Source organism: Leptodactylus fuscus, chromosome 1 (assembly GCF_031893055.1).
Source record: "Leptodactylus fuscus isolate aLepFus1 chromosome 1, aLepFus1.hap2, whole genome shotgun sequence".
NCBI lineage: Eukaryota > Metazoa > Chordata > Amphibia > Anura > Leptodactylidae > Leptodactylus > Leptodactylus fuscus.
In genome coordinates, this window is record NC_134265.1 from 194,010,339 (window position 1) to 194,025,199 (window position 14,861).

A 14,861-nucleotide genomic window follows, 5' to 3' on the forward strand; every position below is an offset into this window, starting at 1 on the left:
GGTCCAATTCGACACCCAATACATGTAGGGCGCAGAGGGATCGGAGAGGACAGGGCTGTGGTCAGACAGGTATTCCCGCAACATGCACCTATACTTTTCCCGCCTGGTGACACTAGACCCCTCAGTGGCAGGAGTTTGGCGAGGGGGTGCCATTAATGTGTCCCAGAGCTTAGACAGTGTAGACCTTGTGGGTGTGGACTGGACGGCACTTGTTCGCCTCACGGAGGAACTATCCTCTCTGCCACCAATGACACCTGATGGAAACATCTCCATCATGTTCTGCACCAATTGCTTGTGGCAGTCATTAATGCGATTGGCCCTACCCTCTACCGGAATAAAAGACGAGATGTTATTTTTATACCGGGAGTCGAGTATTGCAAATATCCAGTATTGGTTGCTCTCCATTATTTTGACTACGCGCTTGTCACTTGAAAAGCACCCTAATATGAAGTCAGCCATGTGTGCCAGAGTGTTACTTGGCATGACTTCGCTGCCCCCACCGGAAAGGTCACTCTCCATTTCCTCCTCTTCCCTTTCGCCCTATCCGCGATGCAAGAATGGGACGCATTGAACTTCCCCAGTAGCCTCCTGTGTCACAATCATATCATCTGCCATGTCTTCATCCTCCTCCTCCTCCATCATTAAACGCTGTGAAGCGGACAGGTGTGTGGAACTACTCTCCTACTGTGACGATTCTGCTGCTATCCCTGACTCCTCAGTGTGATCTGCGTTATCCCTGATGGCAATGAGGGATTCTTGCACACAAGAGCGGGATTGTTACACTCACTAGTGCGTCGTCACAGCTGACCCTCTTGGTGGACTCCTCAAACACCCGTAGGATTTCACATAGGTCTCCATCCATGTCCACTCATGGTTGAGAAACTGAAGGAGCTGTCTTTGTGGTACCCTAGGGTTTTGGAGATGGTACTCCATCAAAGGTCTCTGCTGCTCAACCACTCTGCTCAACATATGATATGTTGAGTTCCAGCGTGTGGGGACGTCGCACAGCAGCCGGTGTTCGGGCAGATGTAGGCATTGCTGGAATTGTTTGAGGCTAACAGCGGCTACTGTAGACTTGCGAAAGTGGGTACACAAGCGCCATACTTTCACCAGTAGCTCGTGCACATTTGGGTATGTCTTTAAAAAACGTTGCACCACTAGGTTAAAGATGTGGGCCAGGCATGGAACATGTTGGAGGCTGGCAAGCTCCAGAGCTGCTACCAGATTCCTGCCATTATCAGACACGACCATGCCTGAGCCCAGGTACAGCGGTTCAAACCATATTGCTGTCTTATCGAGGAGGACATCCCTCACCTCAGAGGCAGTGTGCTGTCTGTTCCCCAAGCTGATGAGCTTCAGCACGGCCTGCTGACGTCTACCCATGCCAGTGCTGCAACATTTCCAGCTCGTAGCTGGAGTCAATTTAACGGCGGAGGAGGGTGTTGTTTCAGAGCCCCTGCCAGGAATGATAGGTGGGGAGACAAGGTACATTGGTCCAGTTTTTGACCCAGTCCCAGCCTCAACTACATTCACCCAGTGTGCCGTCAGTGAAATGTAGCATCCCTGTCCACATGCACTTGTCCACGCGTCGGTAGTCAAGTGGACCTTTGTGCAAAGCTCGGAACTTAGGGCCCGCCTGATGTTGAATGATACGTGCTGGTGCAAGGCGTGGGACGGCACACTAGGAGAAGTAGTGATGGCTAGGGACGGCATAGCGAGGTGCCGCACTTGCCATCAGGTCCCAGAAAGACGGAGTTTCCACAAGCCGGAACGGCAACATCTCCTGGGCCCAGAGTTTGGAGATGTGCGCATTCAAGGCTTGCGCATGTGGGTGGTTAGCGCTGTATTTTTGCCTGGGCTCAAATGTCTGAGAGATGGTGGGTTGCTGGGAGGAGGTGCATGAAGGTGCAGGAGAAGGAGCTGAGACAGGAACAGGGAAGGATGAGGGAGAAGTCCCCAAAGTGGCGGAGCCAGATGTTGCAGTGTCCTGGCTGGTGCTCTGGAATGCAGCGTCAGCACTTGCAACAGTGGGAGAGGCAGTGGCGGCAACACTGGACGACGATTGTCCTGTGTTTGCTCTCTTCCACTGAGCCCAGTGCTTGGATTTCAAATGACGGCGCATGGAAGTGGACTAAACGTTGCTCTTTTCAGAGCCCTTACTCAGTTTCGAGTGGCAAATTGTGCAAAACGTACTATATTTGTCTTCCGCACATTCCCTGAAAAAGCTCCACACCATCGAGGAACGTGCCTTTGATGGGGGAGTTTTTCTGGGCTGGCTATAATAGGGAACATCTTGGGCCATTCTGGGTGTGGCCTGGCTTCGGCGAAGCAGCTGACCTCTGCCTCTGCCTCACTGCCTCTAGCTACCCGCTTTGGTGCTGCACATCTCTCAACATCGACACTGCTTTCCCTCTTGACATCCCCCCTGTCCAGGTCGGGTCAGTGTCCTTGTCGTCCACCACCTCCTCTGCCAATTCCGCTCTCGCCTCCTCCTCCTGCACACCGCACATGGCAACAGGCTGCCCTGATGTCAACTGTGTCTCGTCATCATCACTGAGGGTGGGTTGCTGGTCAACCACTACAAAATCAACAGGAGATAGAGGAGACTCCAGTGTTTGGGCATCTGGACACAGAAAGTCGTCTGGTAGCTCCGTGGAATCAGGAAATGGAGGGACAGGGAGAGGGACAGTTAAAGGACCAGAGAACCGCTCCTGGGAGTAGGGAAAGTTGGGATTACTCTGCTGGGAAGATTGGGCATTTTGGGAGGAAGCCTGACCAGAATGTTGTGTAGGAGGAGGAGTTGAGGTAGAGGCTGACTGGCTGGGGGATAATGTGGTGGAAGCATTATCCGCCAGCCATTGTAACACATGTTCCTGGTGCTCTGACCTACTTTGGTTTTGTGCCCTGCACCCTACTTAATGTGGCCAGCAAGCCGGGGACTGCGGAAAAGTGCAATGCTTGCTGCCCCTGAGGAGTAGGCACGGAATGCTCTGTGGCTTCACCGCGACCTTGCTCCCCAGCAGCATTCCCACGCCCCCGCTCACGGCCTCATCCACATCCCTTACCGGTAGCCTTGTGCATTTTTAGATGTTTTTGATGGTTTGGTGGGTACACACCATGACAACCTGGATGAAGCTTATATAGCCTGAGAATTAGAATGTATATCCCACTGATTTTTTGTGGGTACACACTGTGACAACCTGGATGAAGCATATGTAGCCTGATAATTAGAATGTATATCCCACTGATTTTTTGTGGGTACACACTGTGACAACCTGGATGAAGCGTATGTAGCCTGATAATTAGAATGTATATCCCACTGATTTTTTGTGGGTACACACTGTGACAACCTGGATGAAGCGTATATAGCCTGATAATTAGAATGTATATCCCACTGATTTTTTTTGTGGGTACACACCGTGACAACCTGGATTAAGCATATATAGGGTATATTGGCATACAATTTCAGTGTATCGCACTTAGCTTAATCCCCACCGCGGAAAGCTGGGTTGCGCAGATACAGCATGGCTTAATTGCTGTGAATCCCACTTTAGCGTTTGTGGGTAGACACTGCACCAAGCTTGTTTCAGCTTCTCCCTTTAGTGTAGCTCTTAAAAGAGCTGTTGTGGTTCTTCTTCTTTGATATTCCTGCCTAGCAGAATCTAAAACCTAACTAGCCCTCAGCAGATGTCTCTCTCTAACTAAGTGCAAGCAGAGAATGAATCGGAGCTGATGACGCCTGTTCATTTGAATCTGAGGTCACATGTCCTCGGCAGCCAATGGCTTTTTCCTAGTTTTTTCAAAGCCTCCGTTTTCATAGTTCCTGTCCCACCTCCCCTGCGCTGTTATTGGTGCAGAAAAAGCGCCAGGGAAGGTGGGAGGGGAATCGAACTGTAAGTGCATTTTCAACACGGTGTTCGTATGGAATCGAACATTGCGAACAGCATGATGTTCGTTCGAACATATACTCGATCGAACGCTGTTCGCTCATCTCTAGTTACAACCCAAATTCCAAAAAAAAAGTTGGGATGCCGAGTACAATCTAAACTAAGAAAAGAAAACAAGAATGCAATGATTTGGAAATCTCATATAACAATATTCATAACAGAACACAGAACACATACCAGATATTGAAAGTTAGAAATTTCTATTTTATATGAATAAATTAATTCATTTAGAAACCGATGGCACCAACACATCTCCAAAATGGTAGCACAGGGTTAACAAATTGCTATAAAACTAGTACTAAAGTGGTACTAATGAAAAAAGACTGCAGGGTCAGGTGATAAGAGGAGCATGTTAGAGAGGCAGGGTCGATCAGAAGCAAAGATGGTAAGAGAATCCCCAATTTGTGAAAACAGAATGTACAAATTGTAGAACAATTTCAGAAAAATGTTCCTCAATGTAGAATTTCAAAGACTTTGAATAATCAATCATCTACAGTACATAATATCTTGAAAAGATTCAGAGAATCTGGATAAATCCACATGCACTAGGGACAAGGCCGATGGCTAATATTGAATGATTATGATCTATAGACCCTCGGGTGGCACTGCATTAACCCCTTCCCACCGAAGTCATTTAGCGACTTTTGTTTTTTACTCCCCACTTTCCAAAAACCATAACTTTTTTGCACCATTTTCTGACGGGTTTTGTTTGTACAGTGTTCACTGTGAAGTCGAAATGACATGCCACCAGTTTTCTATGGGTAGGTACAATTACATAGATACCAGATTTATACTTTTTTTTTTGGAGACTGGTGTGGAGCGATCTTAGACTCCGCCTCCTCTAGCAGAGCCAGCGCTGATTGGTCGAGTTCCGTACTCTGGCCAATCAGCACTGGCCAATGCATTTCTATGGGGAAAAGTTAGCTTGCGAAAATCGCAAACTGACAGGGATTTCCATGAAATAAAGTGACTTTTATGCCCCCAGACATGCTTCCCCTGCTGTCCCAGTGTCATTCCAGGGTGTTGGTATCATTTCCTGGGGTGTCATAGTGGACTTGGTGACCCTCCAGACACGAATTTGGGTTTCCCCCTTAACGAGTTTATGTTCCCCATAGACTATAATGGGATTCGAAACCCATTCGAACACTCGAATAGTGAGCGGCTGTTCGAATCGAATTTCGAACCTCGAACATTTTAGTGTTCGCTCATCTCTAATAATAAATAAGAGGGAATTATATAATACCCACACCAGGTGGTTACAAAGGTACATTAATAAATAACCATATAGTATAAATAACCATACAAGATATGAGGTCCATATACAAAAAAGAATAATAGGCACAAACCAGTGGGTATTATGAAGGCATGCTATATATACTGGTATGTAAAGTAACACCTAGATGAATGAAGACATAAAACCATGAATATGCCAAAATACTAGCCCCTATGCGCATGCGCGGACTCCATTCTGTCACTACAGGTTCAATGAAGGAAATCACTTCCAAAATGGCCACCGCGCAGGCGCGAAATGATTATAAATGTATAATGTATTGAACTATGGAGCACGGAAACAGTGCAGAGCATAAGAATAATAGCATCGTTTCCGTCTCCTGCTCTGTTTTGTGCAGGAAATGGAAACCTGCAGAACAGACTCCCGGGCGCAGATGTGAACGAGCCCTTAACAGTTTTTAAAGTAAAAATCCAATGGCTTTTTTTTTTGGGCCAGAGTCTTTTTCCAATTGCCCATTCTGGGACTGGGAGTGACTTGAGCAATGACGCGTAACCTTACCAGTTGATGAATTGCAATTAGGGGTAGACGGTTTCTTTTTCTTAATAAGATCAGCACGATTTGATGCCCTTGCTCTATTGTAGCCTCGCATGATGATTTTCTTATCATAACCGCTTAATCACGAGCCGCTCTTTCAAAGGATGAGGTCTTATATGTAACACTTACTTATTCACATATATTAGGTAAATTGTCATTATGATGATTTTATAGGTTGTATATGTGCTGATTATGTCTGTAATTTTGAAGATATGCTATTATTCTTATGCTTTGCGCTGCTTCCATGCTCCATAGTTTAATACATTATACATTTATAATCATTTCGCACATGCGTGGTGGCCATTTTGGAAGTGATTTCCTTCATTGAACCTGTAGTGACAGAATGGAGTCCGCGCATGCGCATAGGGACTCATTTCCTCCATTTTCTTTTCATATCGATCTACACACAAGCTGGAGTCAGTTCATTGGCGCTCTCCTCATAGGTGATTCTTTGTTTCTTACCAGCGAACCTGTTCTTTATTATACATTTATTACTCTTCTATATATACTTACATGCCCCATAACTCCTTTTCTCTTGACAAAGCCCATTTTTGGGCGAAACGTACGTCGGGGGGGATGTTGTACCTGATGGTTCTGGCATTATAGATACTGTATATCTATGGGGGTCCTTTATGCTTGTATTTTGGCATATTCAGGGGTTTATGTCTTCATTCATCTAGGTATTACTTTATATAACAGTATATATATAGCATGTCTTCATAATACCCATTGGTTTGTGCCTATTATTCATTTTTGTATATGGACCTCATATCTTCACTGTATGGTTATTTATTAATGTACCTTTGTAACCACCTGGTGTGGGTATTATATAGTTCCTTCTTATTTATTTTGGATATTGTGATTATATTATCAGTCTTGTTATCATTTTAATGATATTAATAAAATTTGTAGTTTTATTATACATTATTGGGTGTTTATTCTTTTTGATATGGTGATCTCTACTAGACACCCATGGTATTTCAGTTGCTTTGCACTGAATATATCAATAAGTGCTAAATCACATACTGCATCCATCACCACAGCATGGCCTGACAGAAGCAAATCCAGGTCCAGGTGCCTGCAGCCCTTTCAACAATAGAGACAATTTGGCGTATTATGAAACTAAAGATCTGTCAAAAGAAGACTCGGAACTGATGAGCAGTTAGAATCCTACATTAGGCTGGAGCCCCACGAGCCAGAAACGCTGCAATTTGGCCACAGTGGAAACGCCGTGGTAAATATCACGGCGTTTTACAGTACTTGCAAAGTGGATGGGATTCATGTGAATCCCATGTCCACTTTGCAGAAAAAATCGCTTTTGAAAATTGTAGTTTTGAAAATTGCAGCATGTCAGTTACAGTGGGGCAAAAAAGTATTTAGTCAGTCACCAATAGTGCAAGTTCCACCACTTAAAAAGATGAGGCGTCTGTAATTTACATCATAGGTAGACCTCAACTATGAGAGACAAAATGAGAAAACAAATCCAGAAAATCACATTGTCTGATTTTGTAAAAATTTTTTGTCAAATTATGGTGGAAAATAAGTATTTGGTCAGTAACAAAATTTCATCTCAATACTTTGTTATATATCCTTTGTTGGCAATGACAGAGGTCAAACGTTTTCTGTAAGTCTTCACAAGGTTGGCACACACTGTTGTTGGTATGTTTGCCCATTCCTCCATGCAGATCTCCTCTAGAGCAGTGATGTTTTGGTGCTGTCGCTTGGCAACACGGACTTTCAACTCCCTCCAAAGGTTTTCGATAGGGTTGAGATCTGGAGACTGGCTAGGCCACTCCAGGACCTTGAAATGCTTCTTACAAAGCCACTCCTTCGTTGCCCTGGCGGTGTGCTTTGGATCATTGTCATGTTGAAAGACCCAGCCACGTTTCATCTTCAATGCCCTTGCTGATGGAAGGAGGTTTGCACTCAAAATCTCACGATACATTCATTCTTTCATGTACCCGGATCAGTCGTCCTGGCCCCTTTGCAGAGAAACAGCCCCAAAGCATGATGTTTCCACCCCCTTGCTTTACAGTAGGTATGGTGTTTGATGGATGCAACTCAGTATTCTTTTTCCTCCAAACATGTAAAGTGGTGTTTCTACCAAACAGTTCCAGTTTGGTTTCATCAGACCATAGGACATTCTCCCAATACTCTTCTGGATCATCCAAATGCTCTCTAGCAAACTTCAGATGGGCCCGGACATGTACTGGCTTAAGCATTGGGACACGTCTGGCACTGCTGGATCTGAGTCCCTGGCGGCGTAGTGTGTTACTGATGGTAGGCTTTGTTACATTGGTCCCAGCTCTCTGCAGTTCATTCACTAGGTCCCCCCGCGTTGTTCTTGGATTTTTGCTCACCGTTCTTGTGATCATTTTGACCCCACGGGGTGAGATTTTGTGTGGCACCCCAGAGCGAGGGAGATTATCAGTGGTCTTGTATGTCTTCCATTTTCTAATTATTGCTCCCACAGTTGATTTCTTCAATCCAAGCTGGTTGCCTATTGCAGATTTAGTCTTCCCAGCCTGGTGCAGGGCTACAATTTTGTTTCTGGTGTCCTTTGACAGCTCTTTGGTCTTCACCATAGTGGAGTTTGGAGTCTGACTGTTTGAGGGTGTGCACAGGTGTCTTTTTATACTGATAACAAGTTTAAACAGGTGCCATTACTACAGGTAATGAGTGGAGGAAAGAGGAGACTCTTAAAGAAGAAGTTACAGGTCTGTGAGAGCCAGAAATCTTGATTGCTTGTAGGTGACCAAATACTTATTTTCCACCATAATTTGCAAATAAATTCTTACAAAATCAGACAATGTGATTTTCTGGATTTGTTTTCTCATTTTGTCTCTCATAGTTGAGGTCTACCTATGATGTAAATTACAGACGCCTCTCATCTTTTTAAGTGGTGGAACTTGCACTATTGGTGACTGACTAAATACTTTTTTGCCCCACTGTATATCTATGGAAACGCTGGCGGCTTTCCCATAGATATAATTGTAACAGAAAGTCCACGAAGGAAAACTCCGTGAACTTTCTGTTCAAAGCGCTGCAGGAAGAACAGCAATGCGTTCACACCGTGGTTGTTCTCGCAGCGTTTTAGCGATGCAGTTCTGGCCCCTGGGGCCTTAGCCATAGATTAGAATAGGACAACCTCTCCCAAAATTCCAGCATTTGGTCTTAATATTTTAAGCAGCATCCCAACTTTTCTCGAATTGGGATTGTAGAAATACTCTAAAGGATTATGGCATAAAATGTCATACATACGTTAGCAAAAAGTTGAAATTTCGGAGTAAGGGTGCATTCACACGGAGTAAAATGGAGTGTAATTTGGAGCGTTTACGTATACGCTCCGTAAATGCTCCAAATTACACTCCATTTTACCTAAGGGTGCATTCACACTGAGTAAACGCTAGCTTATTCTGAACGTAAAACACGTTCAGAATAAGCGGCGTCTAAAGCAGCTCCATTCATTTCTATGGGAGCCGGCATACGAGCGCTCCCCATAGAAATGAATGGGCTGCTTCTTTCACTCCGAGCAGTCCCATTGAAGTGAATGGAAAGTGCCGGCGTGTACGGCAAGCTCTGCTCATGCCGGAGCGTACACGTACACTTTCCATTCACTTCAATGGGACTGCTCGGAGTGAAAGAAGCAGCCCATTCATTTCTATGGGGAGCGCTCGTATGCCGGCTCCCATAGAGATGAATGGAACTGCTTTAGACGCCGCTTATTCTGAACGTGTTTTACGTTCAGAATAAGCTAGCGTTTACTCAGTGTGAATGCACCCTAATGCTGTTTTTGTGATATCACTTGCAACTTTCAGCTGATTTGCTTTTTCCAAAAGTGGGTATGTGAAAAGGAGCTTGGCTGAAAGAATTCTGGCCCTCCCCTCTAGCTGGCATAGATTTAAGATTCTGGCACAAGGAGGGTAAGAGATACGCCTAATCAGGGGCATATTAAGGCTACCATGGGCCCTGGTCGGTATGAATTCCTGAACAGGCAACGAGTGCAGATGTGAACCAAGCCATAAATGTACTGCCATGGACTAAGGCCCCAAGTAGCTGGCTGCAGTAAAAAAGCGCTGTGGCAAAAAACATGGTGGCAACGCATCATGGTTTTTCACGTAGTGGTAGTCACACAAAGTCCACAGATGATTCCTCTGTGGACTTTCTGCTTTAATGATACCTATAGGGAAACCACTGGTGTTTCTGTAGGTATAATTGACATACTGAGATTTCCAAAACTGTTTCATGTCCGCTGGGCGTATTTTAAAGCAATGTGTGGATGGAATTTTCTAGAATCCCATCCACTTTTCAGGGCATTCACACCATGTGGGGCCTTAACCTTAGCTGTTTTAACTGTTAAAAATAGTGATCACATGTCTGTCTGTCTGTCTTTCTACCTAATCTATGTGTGTATGTTTAGAGTAAGAAAAAGTCTAAGCTATTATTACATTTCCTGCAGGGCTTCTACTTCCAAGGTGTTGAATGTGCCTGTTTCTCGCTCGATGATTGTTATATTTATACTGGATCTCAGGACAGAGCGATCAAAGTGTGGGATGTATCAAATGGTGAGATAATCTGTGTGACAATTTTAAACCCTTGTTTTACTAAAACATTTTCGGGGCAATTGATCAAGTGAATGTGGTTAGACTGTCTAGCTGTCTGTATTGCAGATTTATCAACTGCGATTTTTCAAAAAGTCGCAAAAGTGGATTCAAATTCTTAGGAAATAAGTATTTGACTTATACACAGTCCAGTCATATTAATGTGACCACTGTCTACTTTTGACGTCAACGTTAAATAACCAATCACAGAAGGCACGTGTCATCAGCCATCTAGGTGCACTCATCATTGTGGAAGGCATGATGGATCAACTCAAATATGCATCTATCCTTGCAGACCATGTTCACCCCTACATGTGAATTGTTTTTCCTCAGGATGATGGCATCTACCAGCAGGACAATGCAACCCGTGATAAAGCTTGCAGTGTATGTGTGTGGTTAGAGGAGCAACAGGATGAGTTTACCGTACTTCCAGCCAATTCCCTGCACTTGAACCCAATCGAGAATCTGTGGGACCAACTCAATTGGGTTGTTCGCGCCATAGATGCTCAACTGCGTAACCTAGCGCAACTGGCCACGGCACTGGAGTCGGCATGGCTCAACATCCCAGTGAACATCATCATAATATCCCCTCTCTACCTGCACATCTCGCAGTGGTCCGCTGTGCGAAAGGTGGTTATTCTGGATTTTGACAGGTGGTCACATTAATGTGACTGGACTGTGTATCAATGTTCCCTCTAAGCCCTGGAAGCTGCTGAGCGGAACAGCTAGTGAGCTGGGCAAGGCTCCGTCATTGATGGGCGACCTGATGGCCAAACAGTACCACCAGTAGTAATGACATGCAGATTAGGTTGTGGTGATGAGCCAATCACGCTGTATGTTACTTCACACTCAGTGTACCATACAGCGTGATTGGTGCTGAGGAAAGTGACGGGGCGACCTGGCACTCAGGCATACCTCCCAACTTTTGAAAAGTAGAAAGAGGGACAAAATGTGTGGCGCGCACAGCGCGCCGCTGCAACTTTGACTCCGCCCACTTTTATGTTGACTCTGTCCATTCTCATTCATTTTTCACGTACTCCCACACAATATAATCCTCCTACAGTCACCCGTAAATGATATGTCCCCCCTCTATCTCTCCCCCAGTTTCATACACCCTTTATCTACCCCCAGTTTCATGTCCCCCCTCCATCTCTGCCCCCAGATTCATGTCCCCCCATCTCTGCCCCCAGATTCATGTCCCCCATCTCTGCCCCCAGATTCATGTCCCCCCATCTCTGCCCCCAGATTCATGTCCCCCCATCTCTGCCCCCAGATTCATGTCGTCCCCCCCCTTCATCTGCCTCCAGTTTCATGTTCCACCTCAATGTGTACACACATTACACTCACCTTTTCCTTGCTCCCGCGCCGCTCTCTCCGCAGTCTCGCTAATACTGTTGTAGGTGCGATGTGACGTCATCAGATCGCGTGTACACAGCCACTAGCCAGAATGCAGCGGCAAAGCAAGGAGCTTGCTTTAGTCACGTATGTATTCAACACAGATCTGAGTTGAAATTGGGACATACCTCCCTCCAACCGGGACCGCGGGACACATCACCGAAATTGAGAATTCCTGCCGAAATCGGGACGGTTGGGTTTTGCTCAGGGCTTAGGAGGACAGACAGCAATCCGTTGGTTGCTGTCTGTCCACCTGAGTGCGCGGGCATTAATTCTGGCTGAGTGGGGCGGCTGCAATAGGTGAGTGGCCGCCCACGCGCGCACGCTATTGGGAACAGTGCGGTGTATATTCACCAAATATATCAAACACTTTGCAAAATTTGATAAATTTTGCACAAATTATACAGCAATGCAGACTTCAGCAAAGTTGAGTTTAAAAATTCCTTGTCCCCATGTCTGTTGTAAATAAATTAAAGTAGAAGATAATAAGGCTGCTAACAAACTGATTCATACATATTATATATATATATATATATATATATATATATATATATATATATATATATATATAATAGTTATGGGATACATATCTATAAACATTTTACATTTAGGATGGTGTGTCTGAAAATGCTATCTGTTGTCAAACAGGTTCTTTGCTTGCAGTACAATATGTATATGCAACCATCACTCGTCTTGTTTCCACCCCTGATGGATTTATAGGAACCACAAGACTGGGATATGTGATTCAGGAGAAGTTTCAATGCCCAAAAACTGTAAGCCCCAAGTACAACCCATTACAGAACATCAAGTCTACATGTACTGTTAAATCTAAGAAGGTCAAGGACACGAATAAAATGGCGGTTGAAACGGAGGCAAAAACAAAAAAGAAATGGTTTAAATGCAAGGAACAAACTGCTAAATCTTCACAAATATGCAACATTGTTTAACTTTCTTCCTATAGGAGCTGTTGTGCCATTTGGAATCTTGAGACACAGGATCTAGAATAAAATAGTGTCCTCACATGAGATCTATCATCAAGGCACTGCATAATAAACACAAGAGCTGTAATATGACCATTTCCTTTATTTTATGTGACCAAAAGAATTGGACCATTTGTGCAAAAATGCTTCAAAATACAACAGATGAAAATTGGGGAGATCAGTGAATGGAGTTGTGGACACACAGATGTTATGTGCCTGTGTGAATATAGCCTTCGAATGGGAATAGATCTGCACGACCACTACACAGTGGATAGAGCTGTATTTTATTTTCATTTTTGAATTTGAATGTAGGAAACCAACCAGTACAAATAACAAGACATATACATTCCACCAGATTCTCACAATAAATAAACTGCAAGCAATCCAAGTTGAAGTAATACAGGCGATCACAATATGTGAAATATGCATAACATATTCAAAAAATAACATTGTATCTCTACCTGGAGACCAAATTACACTACATCGCTCATCCACCATGCCATAACAACACTATGGAGGGGAACCAGCTGTTGTCTGCTCACCCAGGGGTCCCATATCTTCATAACTCCTCTAGCTGCATATGTCAATTTCTGTTTAAATCCAAGTCAATTAGGCTTGCCAGTGGTGTAGTATGGATTTCCTCGCATAGAAAAGAAGAAGTCTATGTAACTTCCAACCATACTTGGTGGGAATAATTTCCTTTACAAGCCCTAAGAAACTGACTTCCGGAGTGCAAATGCCTGGGAGGCCACAGCAGTATTAATAAAGCTGTGCACATCTGACCAAAATAACCAAGTAACAACACAATCCCAAATCATATGTAGAATAGTTCCCCCCAGTGAGTGAAAGAGTCACTTCTCAATTTATACATTTACCAGAGTCAGATACACCCTGTGCAACTTTTTAACTTGTATAAGCTGGTCTCTAGAAATAACTACTGGATCTCCAGGTTGTGGACAGTTCCTATAGCTGATGCTCAGGGTCAGAATATCTCTCTGTCAGTGTAAAAAGAAATTTATTTAAAGGGGAACTTTATGATGAGGAAATCGGTTTATAGAGGTGCTCCCATCTTACCATAGATTCCAATGCGCCGCTTTCCAAGGTTACTAGATTCCCCCAAAATTGCTCCCTATTGCTCCCATGTCTATGCTGGAGATACTGATAGTGACTAGAATACAGGAGACAGAACTCCTGCCTGAGACTCTTAAAGGTGAGTGAAGTACTTCAGAACATTTCTGGAGCAGAATTTAAAATCAGGAAGATTTTTTTCAGTTCTGGAAGAGTAACATTCCTCCAGGGAGGTGACCAATGGGTGTTGTCATCCCCATCTCCCCACAAACACTCAAAGGTCTTCCACACTTCTACAACTGCAATCATATAAGTGGTATAACATTTAACAGAGTAAGACATCCCCCCCCCTTTCACCAGATTAGTGAGGGCTGCATAGGAGCAAGTAAAGTTGAGTCCAAGAGTACATGATTATTGGTATCTGGCTTTATCCTTTAGTAATGTAAATTAATGGAATTGCATTGAGACTCTGAGAATGCTGCAATTATTACTTATAGTATGAGGGCAAGCAATGCATCCAGTCTTGCAGTTGTAAAAACCTATCCATCTGTGGAAGCCAATGGCCACCAATGTCTCAGTTTTCCTTGCAATAAAGTGCTGTTATTGGCACTTTGGGTTGGCATAGTTTCTGATACAGTACTGCTTGCAAATGTCCTCACCATCAGACTAACCCCTTATCATTACATTGATATTTGAATTATAATTACACATACTATGGTAGTTACTCTGTTTATTACTCTATAACACCACAGTTATCATCTATATATAGTTTCCCCATATGGTAGGAAATATATGAAATGTATGCTGTATAATTTTACTGTATTTATTCCGTGTGCATATTTCTCTGTATATAGTTATTGTGTCATTGCACTTTTCCAGTTGGACATAATTGCATAAACATTCATGATTACTACTTATTTTTCAGCAACTAGCACAATGTTTCAGTGTTCATGTGAATGTAGCATGATAAGCAGAGTATCTTCTATACTACAAATTTTAGAAATCTTAAAGGGATTCTATCATTAAAATCCAATTTTTTCTCGAT

At 43.9% G+C, this 14,861-nt stretch overlaps 1 protein-coding gene across 1 annotated transcript in view; it reads left to right on the plus strand.

The window, feature by feature from the left end:
- NWD1 (NACHT and WD repeat domain containing 1) overlaps positions 1–12,715 on the plus strand; it is a 125,935-nt gene extending 113,220 nt beyond the window's left edge. The window contains exons 20-21 of the mRNA XM_075280473.1: positions 10,232–10,337; positions 12,417–12,715. Coding sequence (XP_075136574.1) covers positions 10,232–10,337; positions 12,417–12,715 — 405 coding nt within the window. The remainder of the gene's footprint in view (positions 1–10,231; positions 10,338–12,416) is intronic.
- Positions 12,716–14,861: the final 2,146 nt, after the last annotated feature.